The sequence below is a fragment of the Hypanus sabinus genome, chromosome 4 (assembly GCF_030144855.1).
Source record: "Hypanus sabinus isolate sHypSab1 chromosome 4, sHypSab1.hap1, whole genome shotgun sequence".
Classification (NCBI taxonomy): domain Eukaryota; kingdom Metazoa; phylum Chordata; class Chondrichthyes; order Myliobatiformes; family Dasyatidae; genus Hypanus; species Hypanus sabinus.
The window spans coordinates 66271908-66293766 of record NC_082709.1 but is presented as its reverse complement, the minus strand read 5'-3'; the positions used below and the strand labels follow the sequence as shown (position 1 = coordinate 66293766).

The following is a 21859-nucleotide window of genomic DNA, read 5'->3' as shown; positions in this document are numbered from 1 at the left end:
GTAACAGGCCGGCACTCACCAGTACCATCGTGACCAGCCAGCAATCTCCAATTCTGCTCACATTTAACCGTGACAGACACAGAGTCTCCAATTCAAAACCCCTGATAAACTGCAATGGCGCAATTGTTTGCACAGACTCGGCATGTCATCTAAAACTTTGACGAACTCCTATAGATGCCAAGTGGAGTTGCATCATGGCCAGTTGCACCAAAGCCCAAGGATGGAGAAGCCTACAGAAAGTGTTGGACACAGCCCAGCCCACCACAGGAAAAGCCCTCCCCTCCACCGAGCTTACCCATAAAGAGTGCTGCCACGAGAAAGCATCACCCAAGGACTCCAACCATTCGGGCCATACTCTCTTCTCACTACTACCACGAGGCAGGAGCAGGAGCCTTAAGTCCCACACCACCAGGTTCAGGAACAGTCACTACCCTGCAAATATCAAACTCCTGAACCAGAGCGGATAACTTCACACACCTCAACACAATCACAATCTATGCTCTCACTTTCAAAGGCTCTGCAATTCACGTTCTAAGTTTTATTTATTTATTAGTATTACTGGGAGGGTTGTATTTGCACAGTTTGTCTGCTTTTGCAAATTGGTTGCTTTTCAGTCTTTGTGTGTATTTCTTTGTTCTACTGAGAATTCCTGCAAGAAAATGAATCTCAGTGTGATATGTACTTGGATAATACATTTTCTTTGAACAGTTATACTGTGACAGACCCAAACTCTATTACACTGAACCTGACCGGCAGAGAAAATTCCAGTCTGTCTAATACTAGACCAGCGTAAAGTAACAGACCCAGGTCTGACAATCCAGCACCCATTATACAGTGACAGTGGCTAACCTGCATACTCCAATATTATGATATAGACTAGCAGGCTCTCACTGCCCAACTGGCAGAGCCAATCTCCAGTATTGTACCAGTCAGCAGTGACAGACTGCCCAACACTGCATGCAGAATCCAGACGGGGAATCACACTCTACAATTCAGCACCTGTCATATGTCGACAGACCCTTCCTAACACTGCACCAGTTATCACTGACAGGCACGCATTCTCCAATACTCAACCGGCTGTACAGTGTCAAGACAGTTTATCCAATACTGCACCTACACAAAGTGACAAGAAACAATGTCAGTCCCACACTCTCATTCTTGTAACAGACTCAGTCCAATATAGTACGCATTAGATAGCGATGGATCCACACTTTTCAATACAACTCCCATTATTCAATAATCAACATAGTCTCACAGTCAGACTCTTACACTCCACAGTGCAGCACCTGTTAGTTACTGACAATCTCCGAAACTGTAACCATTATTAAATGACAAGACACACACGCTCCAATACACAACAGTTAAACATAGACAAAGCAGAGTTCTCTAGTACACGAACATTATACAATAAAAGAGCATTTTTCAACACTTTAAAAAGATCAAATACTCTATATTGCTGCACCCAGACTCACTATCTCCAATACTAAAGCAGTTATACTGTGGCAAGCAAGCATTCAATACCGTACAATATAGCACCCATTACTCTACAATAGATACACACTGTTCAACACTGAACACATTATAGGGAGTAGACTTGCTCAGTTAAATACCAAACACATGATACAGCACACATAGTCGAGTGACAGACCCACACTCTCAGACACTGTACCTGTAATACCGTGACAGACCCACACTCTCAGACACTGTACCTGTAATACAGTGACAGACCCACACTCAGACACTGTCTGTAACAGTGACAGACCCACACTCTCAGACACTACCTGTAATACAGTGACAGACCCACACTCAGACACTGTACCTGTAACAGTGACAGACCCACACTCAGACACTGTACCTGTAATAGTGACAGACCCACACTCAAACACTACCTGCGATACAGTGACAGACCCACACTCAGACACTGTACCTGTGATACAGTGACAGACCCACACTCTCAGACCTACCTGTAATAGTGACAGACCCACACTCTCAGACCTACCTGTAATACAGTGACAGACCCACACTCTCAGACACTGTACCTGTAATACCGTGACAGACCCACACTCAGACACTGTACCTGTAATAGTGACAGACCCACACTCAGACACTGTACCTGTAATACCGTGACAGACCCACACTCTCAGACACTGTACCTGTAATACAGTGACAGACCCACACTCTCAGACACTACCTGTAATACAGTGACAGACCCACACTCTCAGACACTACCTGTAATAAAATGACAGACCCACACTCAGACACTGTACCTGTAATAGTGACAGACCCACACTCAGACACTACCTGTGATACAGTGACAGACCCACACTCTCAGACACTACCTGTAATACAGTGACAGACCCACACTCTCAGACACTACCTGTAATACAGTGACAGACCCACACTCTCAGACACTACCTGTAATACAGTGACAGACCCACACTCAGACACTGTACCTGTAATAGTGACAGGCCCACACTCAGACACTGTACCTGTAATAGTGACAGACCCACACTCAGACACTGTACCTGTAATACAGTGACAGACCCACACTCAGACACTGTACCTGTAACAGTGACACACACACACTCAGACACTGTACCTGTAACAGTGACAGACCCACACTCTCAGACACTACCTGTAATACAGTGACAGACCCACACTCTCAGACACTACCTGTAATAGTGACAGACCCACACTCAGACACTGTACCTGTAACAGTGACAGACCCACACTCAGACACTGTACCTGTAACAGTGACAGACCCACACTCACCAATTCCCTGTCATAATACAGATAGAGTGCTGGAATCTCCACAACTGTACCCGTTACACAAGGCGGGGAGGGGGGCAGCAATGTAGCGTAGTGGTTAGCAGAACTCTACAACAGTGTCAGTAATTAGGGTTCAATCCACGGCTGACTGTGACGTTCTCCCTGTGACCATGAGGGTTCCCTCTAGGTGCTCTGTTTACACCCACGTCCAGGTACCCAGCAGAATCGTGACGGATTTGATGCCAAGGATGCATTTTGCTGTATGTTTTGATTCACTGTACACGTGACAACTAAAATCATTCTTGCTGATGAAAACCCAGCTGTACTTACCAAACAGCCCACATTCACCAGAGCAGCTTCACTCCTGCACCTTGTCACACTGATGGACGTGGACTCTCTCCAGTCACAGCCATGCCAGCGGCCGACTTGCTCTCCAATACTGCACCTGTTACACCGTCATGGACCCACATTCGCCAATAGTCACATGCTCTCCAATCCACTCTATACAATTCTGCAGTGGCCACACAGTAACAAAGCCCCTCGTTCCGATATTCTGCCCTTACACAGTGACGAGCCTGTATTCCTCAGTATTATCAACACTTCCAATGGCAAGCCGGTAGTTTCCAATACTACACGGTGAAATACAGGATCTTCCAATACTGAAACTATAAAATTATCAACACGTTCTCTCCAATAGTGAGCCCCTTAAACAGTGACAGGCCCACATTCTCCAATACTGCTCCCGATTTACACAGACAGATTCGCCAGATACCGCTTGTACTGTAATGAGAGACAAGTGCTCTCCAATGCCAGTAACCCTGATGTGCACTGTCCAAACATGCATCTCTACTGCACAGCACGGGGCCTTCGGTCTATGATTTAGTGCTAACCTTTTCAACTACTCCAAGATCAATCTAATGCTTCTTTCCCCCATTTCTTTCATCCACATTGAACTTGGTTTACTTAAGGGCCTCACACACTGTTTAGCAACCCTTTGTTGGAAAACACAGGCAGTAAGACAAGAGCAGGAGTGGACTTTGCACATGCCTTCCACGAACCTGCTGACTCTCACCACCCAGGGCCAGACACAGAGACCCGGCGTGTAGGCGAGGTAACTATACGCCCAGAAGCAGAAGCGCTTCCCAAGAGCGTTGTCACACTGAGCCGTGGAAAGACTCACTAGGGCAGGTGACCAGAAGCCAGAGACACACGAGGCTGCAGATGCTGGAACCTGGAGCAAAAACATCAAACTACTGAGATACCTGTTACAAAGTGAATAAAAAGTACCATCAAATACTCATAAGTGCTCTCAGACACTTTACCCACACAAACCACTCTCTCCGTCACACCCACACTATACCAGCCATGCAAAGACAGGCCAGCGTACTGCACCCTTATTCAGTGACAGACCTAGAATCTCTAATCCTATGCTCATTGTAAAGAGACACCAGACACTCGAATACTGTACCCGTTTTACACTGACAGACCCACAGCCTCCAATACTATACCAATTACACCGTGGCAGTCCTACTGACCGCTTCAGTATTATCCCTGTTAGAGCAACATGCAATCTCTAATACCAGAAGACCACAAGACACAAGCAGAATTAGGCCATTCAGCCCACTGGCTATTCCATCATGGCTGTACTGTTATGCCTCTCAATCCTATTCCCCGCCTTCTCACCTTTGGCACACTGTCTACTCAAGAGCCTATCAATCTCTGCTTTAAATACACCCAACGATTTGTCCTCCAAAGCAGTCTGTGGCAAAGAATTCCATAGATTCACCACCATCTGGCTAAAGAAATTCCTCATCACTTCTGCTCTAAACGGAAATCCTTCTATTCTGAAGCTATGCCCTCTGGTCCTAAGACTCCCCCACTTTGGGAAACATCCTCTCCACGTCCACTCTATCTAGGTCTTTCAAGATTCAATAGGTTTCAGTAAGATCCCTCTTCATTCTTCTAAACTCCAGTGAGTACAGGCCCAGAACCATAAATGCTCCTCAAAGGTTAACCCTTTCATTCCTGGAATCATTCTGATGAACCTCCTCAGGGCCTGCTCCAGTGCCAGCACACAGGGGGCCCAAAACTGCTCCCAATGCTCCAAATGTGGTCTGACCAATATCTCGCATAGTCTCAGCATTGCATCCTTGCTTTTATATTCTGGTCCTCTCAAAATGAATGCTAACATTGCATTTGCCTTCCTTATCACCAACTCAACCTGCAAGTTAACCTTCAGAAAAATCTGTACCAGCACAAGACCTATTGCAGCACAGATTTCTGAATTTTCTCCACATTTACCATACACATTTCACAGCAATGGGAGCCCCCACTCCAATACGGTACTCATTTCACAATGATAGGCACCCCCCACCCCAATACGGTACCCATTTCACAGTGACAGACACCCCCAGTCAAATACAGTACCAATTTCACAATGACAGACACTCCCACTCCAATACAGTACCCATTTCACAATGATAGGCGCCCGCCCCCACTCTCAATACAGTACAGGTGTCCCCCACTTTACGAATGTTCGCTTTACGCCATTCCGCTTTTACAAAAGACCTACATTAGTAACCTGTTTTTGCATTACAAAGAGAATTTTCGCTTTTAGGAAAATTTTTCCTATATAACTTAACGGTTCTTCGCTTTACGCCATTTTGGCTTAAGATTTCATAGGAACACTCTACCTTTGTAAAGGGGGGGCACCTGCATTCATTTCACAATGACAGGTGCCCCCATTCCCCAATATGATACCCATTTCAGAATGATGGATGCCCCCATTCTAATACAGTGCCTATTTCACACCAACAGGTGCCCTCACCCCAATACAGTACATATTTCACAGCAATAGGTGCCCCCTCCCCAATATAGTACCCATTTCACAGTGATAGGCACCCACACCCCAAAACAGTTCCCATTTCACAGCAACAGGTGCCCCCACCCCAATATAGTACCCATTTCACAGTGATAGGCACCCACTCCCCAAAACAGTTCCCATTTCACAGCAACAGGTGCCCCCACCCCAATATAGTACCATTTCACAGTGATAGGCACCCACTCCCCAAAACAGTTCCCATTTCACAGCAACAGGTGCCCCCACCCCAATATAGTACCCATTTCACAGTGATAGGCACCCACTCCCCAAAACAGTTCCCATTTCACAGCAACAGGTGCCCCCACCCCAATATAGTACCCATTTCACAGTGATAGGCACCCACTCCCCAAAACAGTTCCCATTTCACAGCAACAGGTGCCCCCACCCCAATATAGTACCCATTTCACAGTGATAGGCACCCACTCCCCCAAAACAGTTCCCATTTCACAGCAACAGGTGCCCCCACCCCAATATAGTAACCATTTCACAGTGATAGGCACCCACTCCCCAAAACAGTTCCCATTTCACAGCAACAGGTGCCCCCACCCCAATATAGTACCCATTTCACAGTGATAGGCACCCACTCCCCAAAACAGTTCCCATTTCACAGCAACAGGTGCCCCCACCCCAATATAGTACCCATTTCACAGTGATAGGCACCCACTCCCCAAAACAGTTCCCATTTCACAGCAACAGGAGTTCACTTGCCATTATCATGCCCATTATACTCTCCATTACCATACCCATTACACAGCGACAGATGCACATTCTCCAATTCAATACTCATTACACAGTGACGGGCAGCTACTCTCCATTACTGCACCCATTACACAGTGACGGACATACATTCTCCATTGCCGTACCCATTACATAGCAAGAGATATGGATTCTTCAATACCACACCCATTACACTATAACATGCACTATGTTAAAAGAGATCAGCAGTCTCTAATACTGTAACTGCTGTACTTTGATAAATCTTTATTACCTACAGTGTACACATTAGAGACTAAAACAGACACACACATACAGCACACCTCAGTGAGAGATGCACTGTCCAATACTGACTCATAATAGACAAACAACACTTTATCCATTACAGTCACTGGCATACCCTCTAACGCTGTAGCTGTCATCCAATAATAGAGTCAATGATAGGCGCCCTCACTCCAATATGGTACCCATTTCACAATGCCAGATGCCCCCATTCTAATACTGTACCCATTTCACACCAACAGGTACCCCCACTCCAAAATGGTACCTACTGCACAGCGACACATATTGCACCCATTAAACATTGGCAAAGCTACAGCCTCCACTACTGCATCTGTTATACAGTGATGTCCCTGCACTCACCAATTCTTGAGCCATTATACAGCGGCAAACCTGCATACGCCAGTGTTGCTCCTGTTAGGGAGACACACACCTGGACTCTCCACCAAAGCACTTGCTTTTCAGTGATTCTGATGTCAATACTGTACCAGTTATACAGTGACAGTCCCACTGTTGCTAATGTTGCACCCATAATATAGGGAGAGACCCAGACAATAGAGAGAGAGAACCAGGCTCTTCAATATCGCACTCATTATACAGACTACATGCTGCAAGACTGTGCCTACAATTCAGTGGCAGGTCCGCACCCCCAGTACTGCACCTATTTTATAGCGAAGGACGTGCACTCATGAATAAAGCATCCAAGATAGATCCCGCACTCCCCAGTGTTGTTTTGTAACAACAGTATGGTACAAAGACACAGAGTTGATGTAAACTACAGGATAAATGATAGTGCAAAATACAGGATTGATGAGCTTCCATGGATTCTGCGACTGTACAGAAATGGAGAGAAGTTACTGTTATACTACGACAGTCTTGCAGTGACCTTTAGCGCACCCATTATAAAAAGAGGCTTGTCCCCTCCAATGCAGCACCTGCTACCCAGCAACAGACCAGTGCCCCCAATCACTGCATGTGTTATACCATGATAGCTTACTCCAATTCTGCATCAGTTATACAGTAACATTCTCCAAAACTACATTCACTTTACAGTGACAGACCGGACCCCTCCAATTCAGCACTTCTTGGGAGCTGTTACCCACTCAGTCCAATTCTACATTCTTGATACAGTGGGGGACCTGTATTGCCCAACGATGCACCCACTACTCAATCACAGATACACACTCCAAATGGTGCATCCGTTATAAAGTCAGAGACTCAGCCTCAACGACAAGAGCCCAGATTCTTCCACATTACATCCATTACACTGAACAGCCCGGCAAGCTCCAATACTGCACCTATTCACTCATTTATTGAGATAAAATGCAGAAAGTGCCCTTCCAGCCCTCTGAGCCTCTCCGCCCAGCAACCCCCGATTTAACCCCAGCCTAATCCTGGGACAATTTACAATGAACAATTAACCCACTAACCGGTGGGTCTTTGGACTGTGGAAGGGAACCGCAGCACTCTGGGAAATCCATGCATCCAACAGGGAGGGCAAACAGATGACATCAGAACTGACCTCTGACCCCCAAGCTGTATCAGCATCTCACTAACTGCTATGCTACTGTGACCCCCCCCCCCCAATTATTACATAGAATCAAGCATGCATTCTCAAATACTGCACCCATTTATACTGTAATGATCCAACATTTCACCCATTTTGTCAGTGGCAGACACACACTTCCAAACTCTGCTGTGCCATACCAGTTCTCACCCATACCAAATCCATTATTCATTGACAGACCTGCTCACTACAACACTGAACACTGACAGACGTGCGCTTCAAAACAGCACTGATTATATACAGTGACAGTCCCACTCTCTACGACTGCACCATTATATAACAATAAACCCAAACTCTCCAATACTTCGCCCATTATTCCATAACAGAGTCTCTGATACTGTATACTACAGTACTGCAGTACCTGCTCTCTCTAACACTCAGCCTATTATACAGTGACAGACCCATATCATCTAATAAACACAAGAGATTCTGCCGTTGCTGGGATTCCAGAGAAACATACATGAAGTGCTGGAGAAACTCAGCAGGTCAGGTAGAGTCTCTGGAGAGAAATGACGTTTTGCCCTGAAGCATTGTTTATTCCCCTCCATAGATGCTGCCTGACCTGCATTTTGCATGTTGCTCCTCTAATTCTGCACCGATAATGTAGAGGGACACGTGCACACTCTCCATTGCTTTACGCACACCGTCCAGTACTGCAACAATTACACGACTGGCCCGTGCTTACTAACACTACTCCTGTGAATCAGAATCAGGTTTACTATCACTGACATGTTGTGGCTGACCCTCACACCGCCATTCTTTCCATGACTGACCCAGCCTCTCCAGTACTTCATCCAGTTTGTCAGCACTTCCCACTACTGTACCTGTTACCAGTGACAGACCTGCTGTCTCCAATGCTGCCCAGGAACAGACCCATTCTCTCCCAGACTGTACCCATCTTGCTCTCTTCATATTCTGTCGCCAGCTGTAAGATCTAGGTTTGACTCCCCACCATCTGTAAGCAGCTTGTATGTTCTCCCACGACCGTGATGGTTTCCTCCGGGTGCTCTGGTTTCCGAAGACGTCTGGGTTAAGGTTAGTGAGTGTGCTTTATTGGTGCTGAAAGCATGGCAATATTTGCAGGCTGCCCAGCACAATCCTCACTGATTTGATTTGATGAAAACGATGCATTTTACTTCACTTTTCAATGTACTGTACATGTGGCAAATAAAGCTCATTTAAAAAAATTACTGCACCCACAATTCAGTAACACTCACTCTCCAACAATGCCTGTTACATACAGTGACAGTATTGAGTGCTCCAGTACTGCACCCGTATGCAGTCATAAACCTAAACTTACCAAGCTCACCCATTTGTCATGTACCCCCCCAGTACTGCCCATTACCTACAGTGAAAGTCCTGTATTCTGCAGCACTGCATCCATTATACAGTGACAGACCTGAACTCACCAATACTGCACCAGTTATCCAGTACTTTACCCATTTGTCAGTGATAGGCACCATCTCCCCAATTCTATATTCTTTTATAACCGTTCATTCACCAACAAAACACTATATAATAGTCAGGGTTTCATAAACTACAGGCTCAAATTAAAGAACGATTATTATTATCAACAACACATTTGAGCCCCTGAGAGGTCCAATTTCTCAGAAATCCCCTGTTGAACTGTAGATATCACATGGTCCCTCTCCAAGGACACCCAATTCTGCACCCACTATGTACACTGACAAATTGCTACGTCCAATACTGCATGTACAGTGATAGATCAGCACTCACCAATACTGTACATGCTATACAGAGACAGTCCCTACCTCTCCAATACTACACCTGCACCCTCCAACACTGCTCCGATTCTACCACCACACTCTCCAATCCTGCTCTGCACGGCTTTCTGCACAGAGCTTGCACACGCTCCCCGTGAACTGATGAGTTTCCTTTGGCTCCTCCAGAGATGTGGGATGAAGCAAATCGGTTAACTGGTCACTGAAAATTGCTCGGCATAAGCATGAGGAGCAACACCCTGCTGTCCAACTGAGTGCAATTCACAAGACAGGACACTTGGTCCATGACATCACGTCCTTGTCTACACCGACCCTCTTTGGACATTATGGGTCTTGGCAATTCCCTCTTAAACACTGATTCCTCTCATGGTTTGTTCCAATTCCAGTCTGTGCGTAACACTTGCCCATTAAATTCTCTTTAAAATTCCTTCCTTTCACCTTCAACTCGTGCATTCTTATTTCAGACACCCCGATCACAGGAGAAAGATTATCTACTGTACTTGAGGCTCTCAGAATTTTACACGCCTCTGTCAGAACCTCCAATCCAGGCCAACGCTCTGGTGAATCGCCGCTGGCACAATCAGGTCCTTTCTGTGGTGCTGTGAGCGCCAGAATGACATACAATGCTCCAAGCGGAGCATGACAAACATTTGGTGAAGTTGTAACATTCGTTTCCTCTCATGTATCATATTCCTCCTCCATCCCATCTACCCACGCTGCTACTTTTAGAGTGGCCCAATGTTACTCTGTTCAATGTCTCTTCAGGGCCCTATCATTAACAGTGTATATCCTATCTCTATTTGACTTCCCAAATGTACCACTTTGCTTGTCAGGATTAAGTTCCACTTGCCAAAGGTCTACCCGACTTCCCCGGTGACCTATATTCTGCAGAGTTAGTCAACAACCTTGGAACGTACAGCACAGTACAGGCCCTTCAGTTCTCAATGATGTGCCAACCTTTTAACCTACCCCAAGATCAATCTAATCCTTCCCTCCCACATGTCAATCCATTCGTCTTTCATCCATGTGCCTTTCTGAAATGTCCCTAATGTACCTGCCTCAGCATCACCTCTGGCTGCATGCTCCACCAACTAACTCCCTGCATAAAAAACCTAGCCCTCTGCTTTCCTCCAATCACCTTAAAATTATGCCCTCTCATAATAACTATCTCTACTCTGGGAAAAAGTCACTGGCTGTCTACTCTATGCCTCTTATCATCTTATACACCCCTAGCAAGACACCTCTCATCACTCCTTCTTCACTTTTTATTTTGTCTCACATTTCTAGAATTCAGTTCCGTTTTCTCTCTCTGCAGTTTCAGATACCATTCACACCATCTAACTACACTGCCCCAGAATTACCCTCTTTCAGCCAACACCACCATCTCCTGTGTAACTTGACATTTCCTAGTCTTCACTCCAGTGTAGACATTTCCTTTGGCCTTCCACAGCCCTTGACATTTCCTCTGCCCATTATAACTTGTCTCACTTCTAATCTTCACCAGTTCCAATGGAAAGTCCTTCACCTGAACCATCAGTTCCACTTCTCTCCAACACACAAACAGCCACTACCCTTTAAGGGATACAGGTCTTGATAACTGGGTATGTCTGTTGTTTACATTTGTATCCAATCTCTTATGGCACCACGGTTGCTGCCCGACGTGCTGAGTCTTCCCAGCATTTTGTTCAGTGATGAGCACTGCGACAAAGACAGTACAGCAGCATAGTGGCTAGCATAACACATTACAGTGCCAGCAATCCCGGTTCAATTCCTGCCGCTGCCTGTAAGGAGTTTGTACATCCTCCTTGTGACCACGTGAGTTTCCTACAGATACTCTGGTTTCAAACTTTAAACTTCAAAATAAATTATCAATGTATATATCACCGTATACTACCCTGAGATTCTTTTCCTTGCCGGCATTCATATTGGATACGAGAGGCACAATAGAAGTATGGAAAATCTACACACAAAATTGGACAAACAACCAGTTCCTCCCACATTCCAAACACGTGTGGGTCAGTGAGTTGAGGGCATGCTAAATTGGCACTAGAAGCACGGCCACACAGGCAGGCTGCCCCACAGCATTCCCTCAATAACACAAACAAAGCAGTTCACTATGTTCCAACTGACAAATCTTTGCAATCTTTGAAATAAACTCATGTTAAGAAAATGCTTGGCTGCCCTACATCACAGTGTAATAATCTGATATTAAACTTTAAGAAAGAGAAAAATTATCACCAACTAAGGTTTCCATCCTGGATAACAGGTTGAGAGAGTGGCAAAAGGGAGCAGGAATTGACCACAAGAGATTTGATACAACTACAAACAAGGGATCAAGACCTTGTCTCCTGAAATGATAAGGTGTGTGTGTGTGTGTGTGTGTGTGTGTGTGTGTGTGTGTGTGTGTGTGTGTGTGTGTGTGTGTGTGTGTGTGTGTGTGTGTGTGTGTGTGTGTGTGTGTGTACGAGATTAAACACTCTTGGTGTATAATGAAGGCGAGAGGCAGGGTGAAAGCAAAAACAGATTGGGAGATACCCCACATATTGGCTTAGAAATAAAAGTTACAAAACTATGCATAAGACTAGCGAAAGGGGATGGCAGCAGGATCTTGCAGACTGTATTAAGAGCACAAAATAGGGGGCACAGTGGTGCAGCTGGTAGTACTGCTAGGTCACGTCATGAGCATCCTGACCTCCATGTGTGGAATCTCCCTGTGACCGTGACGATCGCAAACCCCCCCCCCCCCATGTGCACAACTAACAGACCTGCTTGCTGCCTCACAGCTCCAGCAACCTGGGCTCTTCCCGGTGCTGTCTGCGCAGAGTCTGCACGTTCCCCTGTGTTCGCATGCGTTCTTTTTTCCCCAGATGCTCCAACTTCCTCCTGCATCCCAGGGGCGTGGTCCTAATGCATGGAGGTGAGCAGTAGAAACCAAGAGGGAGCTGATGGGAATGGGAGAGGAAATAGTTTAGAGGGAAATGTGGAGTAATGGACTTAATGGAAATGGTTGGGGACCAGTATAGACATGACGGGCCAAATGGCTCCCTTCCCTGTTATATAAGGCTTATGAGGAAGATAGTGGCCAAGTGTACCAAGGGCATTCAGATGACAGTCAGAGGGGACAGTGGAACTGTAACCTGGATATGTCACTTTATTAAGGAGCACATGAAAGTCTGGCGGTAAAGTACCAGAGCTACAAAGGAAAATAATAAATCAAGAGGAGGAACTAATTGGATTCAAAAGATTAGAAAAGATAATTGAGAAGCTAACCGCATTAAATATAGACAATCTTCCCGGACATGACAGTTTCACCCCTCGGGGATTTTTTTCAAATAGTGAGAAATTGTTAATGCCATATTCATGATGTGTCTATCATTCTCAATTCAAGAATCATCCCCCTTGTTTGCAGTAATACAAATGTCGCTTTAATGTTCAAGGAGAGTTGTGAGAAACGAGGGAAGATAGGGCCATTAGTCTAAAAATCAGTTACAAAGAATCTCGTTGAATCTGTTATTAAGGGCAGACAGACAAATCAGAACAAGCCAGAGGCAATAAAAAGGGCAGTGACAAACATGGTAGATCTGGTTTAAGAATTTAATTTAATTGGTAATTGTTGCTATCGTCACATGTGCTGTGTTACAGTAAAATACTTGGTTTTGCAAGCCACCCATACAGAGCATTTCATCACATCAGTGTCCTGAGGTAGGACAAGGGTAAAACAACAGAATGAAGAACACAGTGTTACACTTAGAGAAAGTGCAGTGAAGGCAGAGAATAACATACGGTTCAAGGCCCATGATGAGGTAGATTATGAAGTCAAGAGCCAATCTTATTGTACTAGGAAACCATTCAATAGTCTTATAACAGTGGGGTAGAAGCTGACCTTGACCCTGGCAGCACACGCTTTCAGGTTTTTCTACCTACTGCACAGTCGCAGGAAGGAGACGTGGCCAGGCTCGGAGGGGTCTTTCATCACGTTGGCTTTCAGAAGTCATTTGACAAAATGCCACAGCAAGATGCTGTTAACAAAAGGCCAGCAGAGTGGGACAACTAGTAAAGACACTGCCCCAAGATGCCAGTGAGCTGAGTCTGATCCCAATCTGAGTGGGTGGGGTTTGCACGCTCTCCCTGTAACCATGTGGGTATCGCATGGATGCTCCGGTTCAACCCATCTACGCTCTGCTATCCGATCATGGCTGATTTATTTTCCCTCTCAACCCTGTTCTCCTGCCTTCTCCCCATAGCCTTTGTCACCCTTTCTAATGAAGTACCTCATTCATTTCATTGCCAGGATCATTTTTGTAAACTTCATCTGAACCCCTTCCAGTGCCAAAACAACCTTTCTTAGAATCAGGGCCCAAATCTCTCATAATACACCAAATTGTGTCAAACCAATGCTGTATAACACTTCAATGTTACAGCCTTGCTTTTAAATTATAGTCTTCTTGAAACATTGCACCTGCCTTCGTTACCAATGACTGGATGGGCAAGTTAACCTTTGGGAATCCTGCACTAGGACTCCCAAGTCCCTCTGTACTTCCAATTTCTGAATTTACTGTCTGATCAGAAAATAGTCTATGCCTCTATTCCTTCTACCACATGCACAAGCAAACACTTTCTTACACTGTATTCCACCTGCCACCTCTTTGCCCATTCTCCAAATCTTTCTGCACACTGCCTGCATCCATGCACACTACCTGCCTCTTCACCTTTCTTGGTGTCATCCACAAACCTGGCCCCAGGCCACAAAACAAACAGTTCTGTCATTCTGAGCTTTGACAATCGCATAACGTGAAAACAGTGGACCCAACAGCGACCCCTGTAGAACACCACTAGTCACAGGCAGCCAACCAGAATAGGCTCCCTTTATTCCCACTCTTTGCCTTCTGCCAGTCAGCCAATATTCGATCCATACTAGTGTCTTTCCTGAAAATGCCATGGGCTCTTATCTTGTTTAGCAGCCTCACGTGGCACCTTGTCAAAGGCCTTCTGAAAATCAAAGTAAACTGACTCTCCTTTAGTCTATCCTGCCTGTTACTTCCTCAAAGATTTCTAACAGATTTGTCAACAGAGCCAGGACCTCCAAAGGGAATGGCAGGAAGCACATTTTCCCCTACTGTGGGGGACAAAAGCTGCATCCCTCCCCCAGAAACTACTGGTCAATTGAACACTACATGCCAGCATTTACTAGGATTTATTTCAGTAACGGCATCGAAGCAGTTTCCCTCCCTGTCAGGACAGGGCAGGACAGATCGGAGAGAACTTAGAACGTTACAGCAGAGTATAGGCCCTTCGGCCCATGATGTTGTGCCAGCATACTGTAAAATCAGTCTAATCTCTTCCTATTGTTAGCACAGCCCAGAGACAGACCTACACACGCCGGTGTTGTACCCAGTTGCAAGAGATCTGCTGCAATTGTGTCTAGACCTGCCTTACAGAAGGCATGCCTGCACCAAGCATAATGGTTCTGTTAGCATCCCCCACCCCCCCACCCCCGTTGATGAGAGGACAGATTAAAGAAAAACACCCAGTCACTGCTCAACGCTGCCAGAATCTAACTGACAGCTCAGCGCTCAATACCTTGTCATCTAGTTCAGGGTCCACAGAGATTAAAGCATTAAAAACATCCATTTTTAAATTGCACCGTCCACACAGCCAATCAGATGCAGAGGAAAACAAGTTTCACATTGGGACTTGGCACCCGGCCCAGCAGATGATCCTGCTTCAGCTGCGGCTGCATGGGGAGCAGTCTTCTCCCACTCTTCTCCAAGTCAGTGGGCCAGCGTCAATTCCCATCCCTGCTTTCAGCACTCGAAATACATCATGAGAGTCGAGGTAAACTCAGTGGGCAACAGTACCAAGATGCACTGCAACCCTTGTACTCCCTGCCAAATTTAACAAATCACATAACTTGCCAAACCAGTTTGTCTCAGAACTGGCTGTCAATGAGAATTTCCATCATCCTCTTTCTTTCTCCCCAAAAGTTCCTGCACTTACTGCGTTCTCTATCTCACAATTTTAGCACGGCTTTCACATTTTCTTCCAACTTCATTCATTCAGCTTCCCTCCCACAGACAGATCATCTCTCTCGGACAGCACCGACTATGTCACCTGGAAGAACCTGGTTCCCACTAATAAACATATTTCCGTTGCTCTCTCTACAACTTAAAGCATGCTTTCTCATTTCCCCAGATCTGACAAATGGTCAGACATGACACACTAACCCTAGTTCTCTCTCCTTAGAAGCTGCCTGACCTGCTCAGCATCTCCACTGTTCTCTGATTTCACTTCCGAGTTTCATAATCTGCGTATGTTTTTTAAAATCCTCCCCTACTTCCAATGAGAAGTTAAATCAAGGCCTGAACTTTTGGATGGACATGACCAAGTCTGCCACATTACCTCAAAGAGTTGGAAAATGTCTTCCCCACATTTTGGCTAATAACTGTTTTCCAAATAATAGTAATGTGCACTAATCATTATCACATTGCTGCTTATTATAACTTTGAGTGTAAAATGGTTGCCATGGTTACTACACTTCAACATCCTTCATTTGGTGGAACACATTCAGGTGGTGAAAGATGTTATGTAAATACAAGCTTTTTTTTAAAGAAAAACAATACATCACCAGCCAACTTTAACTTCCAACAATCATGGCTACAACAGATTATTCCATCAATGTCATTTAGTCGGCCAAACAGTTACATAGGCTGCCACGTCAGACTGCACAAGCTCCTTCCCCAGTTTGAACTGGATGAAAATACAGGACATGTGTGAAACTCCTCCCCAACTTAAACCCTGCACAGCGACCAGTCAAAAAGAAGCCAGGCTGACACACACAAAATGCCGAAGGAACCCAACAAGTTACTCAGCATTCATCAGGTCAGTGCCAATAAAGGATCTTGGCCAAAACGTCGACTGTTTATTTCTCTCTGTAGACGCTGCCTGACCTGCTGAGCTCCTCCAGCATTTTGCGTGTGTTTCCAGCATCTGCAGGATCTCTTGTGTTGGAGATGGCAAGCTGATGACTTCCCAACCCCTACCACTACCCTAGGCTGCCCCTAATTTTTGCCCGTGCTTAACTAGAGGAGTCAAGACCAGCATCAGGGTCACCGGCACAGACCGGGAGTGAAATCAGACAGCACGGCCCAGCCACAGCACTAGAAGAAGACAAAGAGGAGTACCGAACCGGCAAGGGCAGAAGGCAGCTGTTAGCCGCTGCCATGCTGTCTCTGGAGGTGTTCTGCCACCCTCCCACACTCTGCTGCCACCTCTGACTCGTTTCCCTCCCCACATCCACCAGCTGTGCATGCCAGAGCAGGACTCATGAGAGAAATATCCAACCTGCTCTCGTTCCATTTAAGCTAATGAGCTTCCTTCTGGGGGGTGGGAGGGAAGAGAAGGAAAAAAATCAAAAGATAAATACCCAAATCGCTATTTGACTGACTGATTCTCGATCTCCCAGTTAAACACAACACAGACAAAACAGCAGGAAGATACAGCCAAGTGGCATGGGTCCAGATCAGTGGCAGTTGTGGCTACACTGGTGCCAAAAATGTATTTAGTTCTTCAATTAGGTGACTGGCCCTATTCATTTATTACGATCGGGATAGCTAATTAATGCTGCTGCTGGAGAAGTTCATCCCGTTACCATGCAGAGCTCATAACAAACACACCCTCGACAACAAAAGGAATCACCACGCTCCAGAGGATCTCATCAGGTTGGTTGATGACCCTTTGAAGAACAATCCACCAGTCCATCTTGTCCAGGGATCCTCACTAAGTGACTACAGTTAAAAAGCCACAAGGGAGCCCCTCCTCTACCTCCCTATCTCCCAACACATTTAAACTTGGAATATGCATGCACAAAATCAGGACCAGCCAGCTAGCTCAGCAAGGGGCCTCCACTGACAGGCTTCCCATCTTTCAGATCGGATATTAACCCCTCTGTCTCCCTGCAAACACAAGGCTCTCAGAGTGTTCTGAGGAAGAACAGGAAATCTCTTCCTGATAGTCAATATTCATCCCTGGACCAACATCACTAAGACAGATTAATGTCCACATGATTGGTTGTGGGAGACCATTGTGCATAAACTGGCAGCTTCAGATCCTAACATATAATAGTAACTATGCTTCAAAAAAAAATACTTGTTTGACCCCAAAGTGTTTGGGAAGGTTATGAAAGGTGTGCGGGAATTCAGACAGGCTACAGACTCAAACAACTACAGCTGGAATGGACATGGAGAGAATGTTTCTAATAGTGAGAGAGAGCACAGCCTCAGAGTCCCTTTTGAACAGAGACGAGGAGGAATTTCTTTAGCCAGAGAGTGGCGAATCTGTGGGATTCACTGCCATGGAGAGCTCTGACGGCCAGGAAATTGGGAATATTTAAAGCAGAAGCTGATAAATTCTTGATTAGCAAGTACATTGGGGAATGGAGGGTTGAGAAGGATAATAAATCAGCCATGATCGATGGGTGGAAAAGACTCAACGGGCCGAATGGCCTGTGTCTTTTCGTCTTACAGGTCAGCACTGCCGCTTGGAATTTACTCTCTGGAGCGTGCACGATGGAGCGACCCAGTGACCCAGGCTCAATCCCAAGGCCGGACTTGAGTGGACTTCGCTCATTATTCCCGTGACTGGGTGGGTTCCCTCCCACGTCCCACAGATGTGCAGGCTGGGCGGCTTGTTGGCAGCTCCAAGTTGCCCCCTGGTCTGAGGGCGAGTTGGGTGGGAATGGCAGGGGGTGTTGGAATTTGACGGGATTGCGGGGGGGGCGGGGAGGGAAGAAAAATGGGATTATTGCACTTAATGGTCAATGAAGACCAAGAGGGCTGAAAGGCCATTTACCCGGCAGTACGACCGACCACGACTGACAACTAGAATGAGGTTAATGAGTATTGGAAGCAAAACACTTCACGAGTTGGTTCCGTGTTGGGAGTTGAAAAAAAATTGTTGGCTCATCTTAAATTCCTCATCCTCATGGGCTGAAAGGTCAAGTTCCAGTTGAATGAGAGAGATATTCGTCCTGCATGGAATGGGCAGGAAAGTGAGAGCAAAATGGGAAAAAATAGCATGGAGACAGAGAGGGAGCGAGAGCGACATTTTTCATTGCGAGCCTCTCCAAATCAAGGCTAAAAATGAGTAACAAGTCGCTGGGCAAACACAAAATTGGAACACCAAAGACCATTCAATCAAGTCTTCTATAATTCTGCACCTTAATGCCACTTACCCGCTATTTCTTCGAGCTATTAGACCTAATGAAAATCATTTCGCCTTCCAATAATTTCCAAATGCCCCACATCGGAGAATAATCCCCGATTTCCAGTATTTTTCCGTACTGCTTAATTTAATTCTGGAATGGCTTCTTCAAAGCATTGCGCACCCCCCCCCCCCCCACCACCACCTCAGAGGAAAGAGTCTCCATCCTACTCTTATTTATCATTTCAAGGACCTCATTTAGATCATCCCAATTAATCTGAGGAACAGACCCTGCAATTTAACCCCCGTTTTAGATTTAATCCAATCCAAAATATATATAACATTACGTCCCTTTTTTTTTCATCTCAAACCTAAGCAGTTAAAATCTATAGATTAAAAACGACAACCAGTTATCAAAACGATGCGGCATACGGACAGAGACTTGCCGAAACCGTACATGCCACGAGGCTCCTTAAAAAGTCAAAACGCCACATTCATTCCTTGAAAATTTGCTTACGCGAGCCCTCAAACAAAAAAAAACCCCAGCAACCTCCCGAAATCGACGTCCCTGTGACTCTAGGTGGCCCTGCCGTAGAACGCTGTTCTAAAATGTTGCAATGACAAAAAAAAGATCGGAAATTGGTTGCAACACGGCCGAGAGATGCTGTGTGATATCGCACTCAAAACCGGACAGGTAAAAAACCCAGCAGAGTAAATGGACATCGTAGCAACGCAAGAAACTCCATTGTGTAGCGCCGAGGTTATAAATGACTAACAGATAGAATCCCTTTTTAGTAACGTCAAACTGATCATTAAGCCTACAGCACGCGTTTATTAGATAGAATCTTATTACATTAACCACCGGTATCTCGCATTTCATTAATCAGCACTGCATTGTATTGCCTCGGCCATTAACAGGTGAAGCAGAAAACGTTACAAATTTGCCACTTAATCAGGTATTGTTATTTATCTTCACTGAGGTCAATAAGGCTGCCGTGAAATTCTCCCCTATTTCAATGATGTGGGAACTCTGGCCAGTTTCATCAATATCTCAGAGGGAGAGAAGGAAAAAGAACGTCCCCGAATCAACGCGGGGGAGGGGTGACTGACTGAAAATAGCTATTAGTGATAAAGAAATGAGTTGCTGCCTAACTAGCATCAACGATTAGAAATGCTTTGTATGAGGGCAGTTAAGGATAGCTCACGAGGTCACCAAATAAAAAAAAAATCAGACGGGGAAAGTACACTTGCAGATTTTAAATTACTATCACAGAAAAACTGAAGGGCTTCCCTATTGTTATTTTACTCCGTTGTCTGCAGAAGGGATGAAAACACGTCGCATTTCTTCAAAGAGAGAGAAAAAAACAACAAATGATCCCATTTTGCATTAATGTTGCTCAGCCAATGACTTATCTGTAATAAAATGCACAGGGCTGCCGGAGTTGCATACGCAGTACATTCAATTGATTTCCAAGTAAGGTGTTCTTACATTTAAAATCTGCCTTACAACTCCATCAGAAGAGAAAGGGTCGTCTTAATGACAATTGCCTTTATTCTTTCATTTGGGGAGTCAGTAATATTTCTTCTCGCTCTCCACAACGAAGAGACACATCACCTTAAAAGCTGTGCCTTGCCAGATGGCGTCCCCCTCCCCTTCCCCGGAGCCTGTATAATAATATTTTAAAACATTCACCTGCTGCCAGTTTTCTTCTAAAGAAGGCTGCGAAGAGAAATAACCAGTATCGTGGACAAGTTGCAGCTCCTGGAATATACTGTAATTCGCCAGAACATCCATGATGATGGAGAGATGGGGAGGGGAGGGGTCTAGGGGAGGGGGGAGAGAAAGGAAAGGGAAAGGGAAAGAGAAAGGGGTGGGAGGGGGAAGGGAGAGATAAGGGGGTGATTATTGATGACAATGAAGAGCAGATCGGATCCCTCTGCAATTAGCACCCAAAAGGCAGCCAGTCTTTGTTTATCCAAGCAATGCAAAGCAAACCTCTCTAAAAAGAATAGATTGGAAAGTCAATGTCTTTGATTGCAATCTTTCTGCAGCCTCCGATGCTTCCAGATCTTTGGACAAAAATGAACTCAGAGGGACATGTGATGTCCATGTATTTCCGCATTGGCGATGCTTCTCAGCAATCCTTGCTTTATTTTCTCTCTCTCTCTTTCTCTGCCTCTTTAGCAGAGCGCACCACTGGACTGCAACGCAAAGGGGGAGACAGGCAAGGGGGGAAAAACACAGTTAACAGCCAGCTGAGAGAATAGTAGGCAACGCCTGTCAATCAAAGCGGAGGCCTGCTCCGTAAAAGGGCAACGTGCGCTGATGTCACTGCCGACCAATGGGAGAGCCGCAGAGGGAGTGAGTCATCACCTTCTCCCTCCCGGGGCGCAGCGACGACGCGAACGCGCCTGCTGATTGGCTGTCGGTGGGGCTCCCTGCTCTCTTATTTGGTATTGCAAGGGAAGTTATTTTTAGAGCACTATATAAAAGCCGCAACAGGGTTCAGATGACCAGAGAGAGATGGTTAGCGTGTCGTGGGGATGTGTAGTAGTAACTTCTGCAACCTTGTCCCACAAACGGTTTCTAAAATAGGAAACTAGGCGACAAGTCAGGCAGTCTCTTTTAAAAAAAGGAGGTAAATAAAGACAATGTAATTTTTTTAAGTGGCCCTCGAACTAAAGGCAGGGCTGAGAGACTTCTTTATA

The 21859-nt window shown here is 45.6% G+C and overlaps 1 protein-coding gene and 1 long non-coding RNA gene across 2 annotated transcripts in view; both read right to left on the bottom strand.

The window, feature by feature from the left end:
* The window catches only part of LOC132392851 (Krueppel-like factor 7), a 69068-nt gene extending 47646 nt beyond the window's left edge, over positions 1-21422 (bottom strand). The window contains exon 1 of the mRNA XM_059967340.1: positions 20844-21422. Coding sequence (XP_059823323.1) covers positions 20844-20945 — 102 coding nt within the window. The 5' untranslated portion in view covers positions 20946-21422. The remainder of the gene's footprint in view (positions 1-20843) is intronic.
* Positions 914-5568, bottom strand: LOC132392853 (uncharacterized). Its single transcript, XR_009511676.1, has 3 exons — positions 2674-5568; positions 1782-2599; positions 914-1709 (listed from the first exon to the last, which is right to left on the bottom strand). It is a non-coding gene; the product is annotated as an uncharacterized LOC132392853 (long non-coding RNA).
* Positions 21423-21859: the final 437 nt, after the last annotated feature.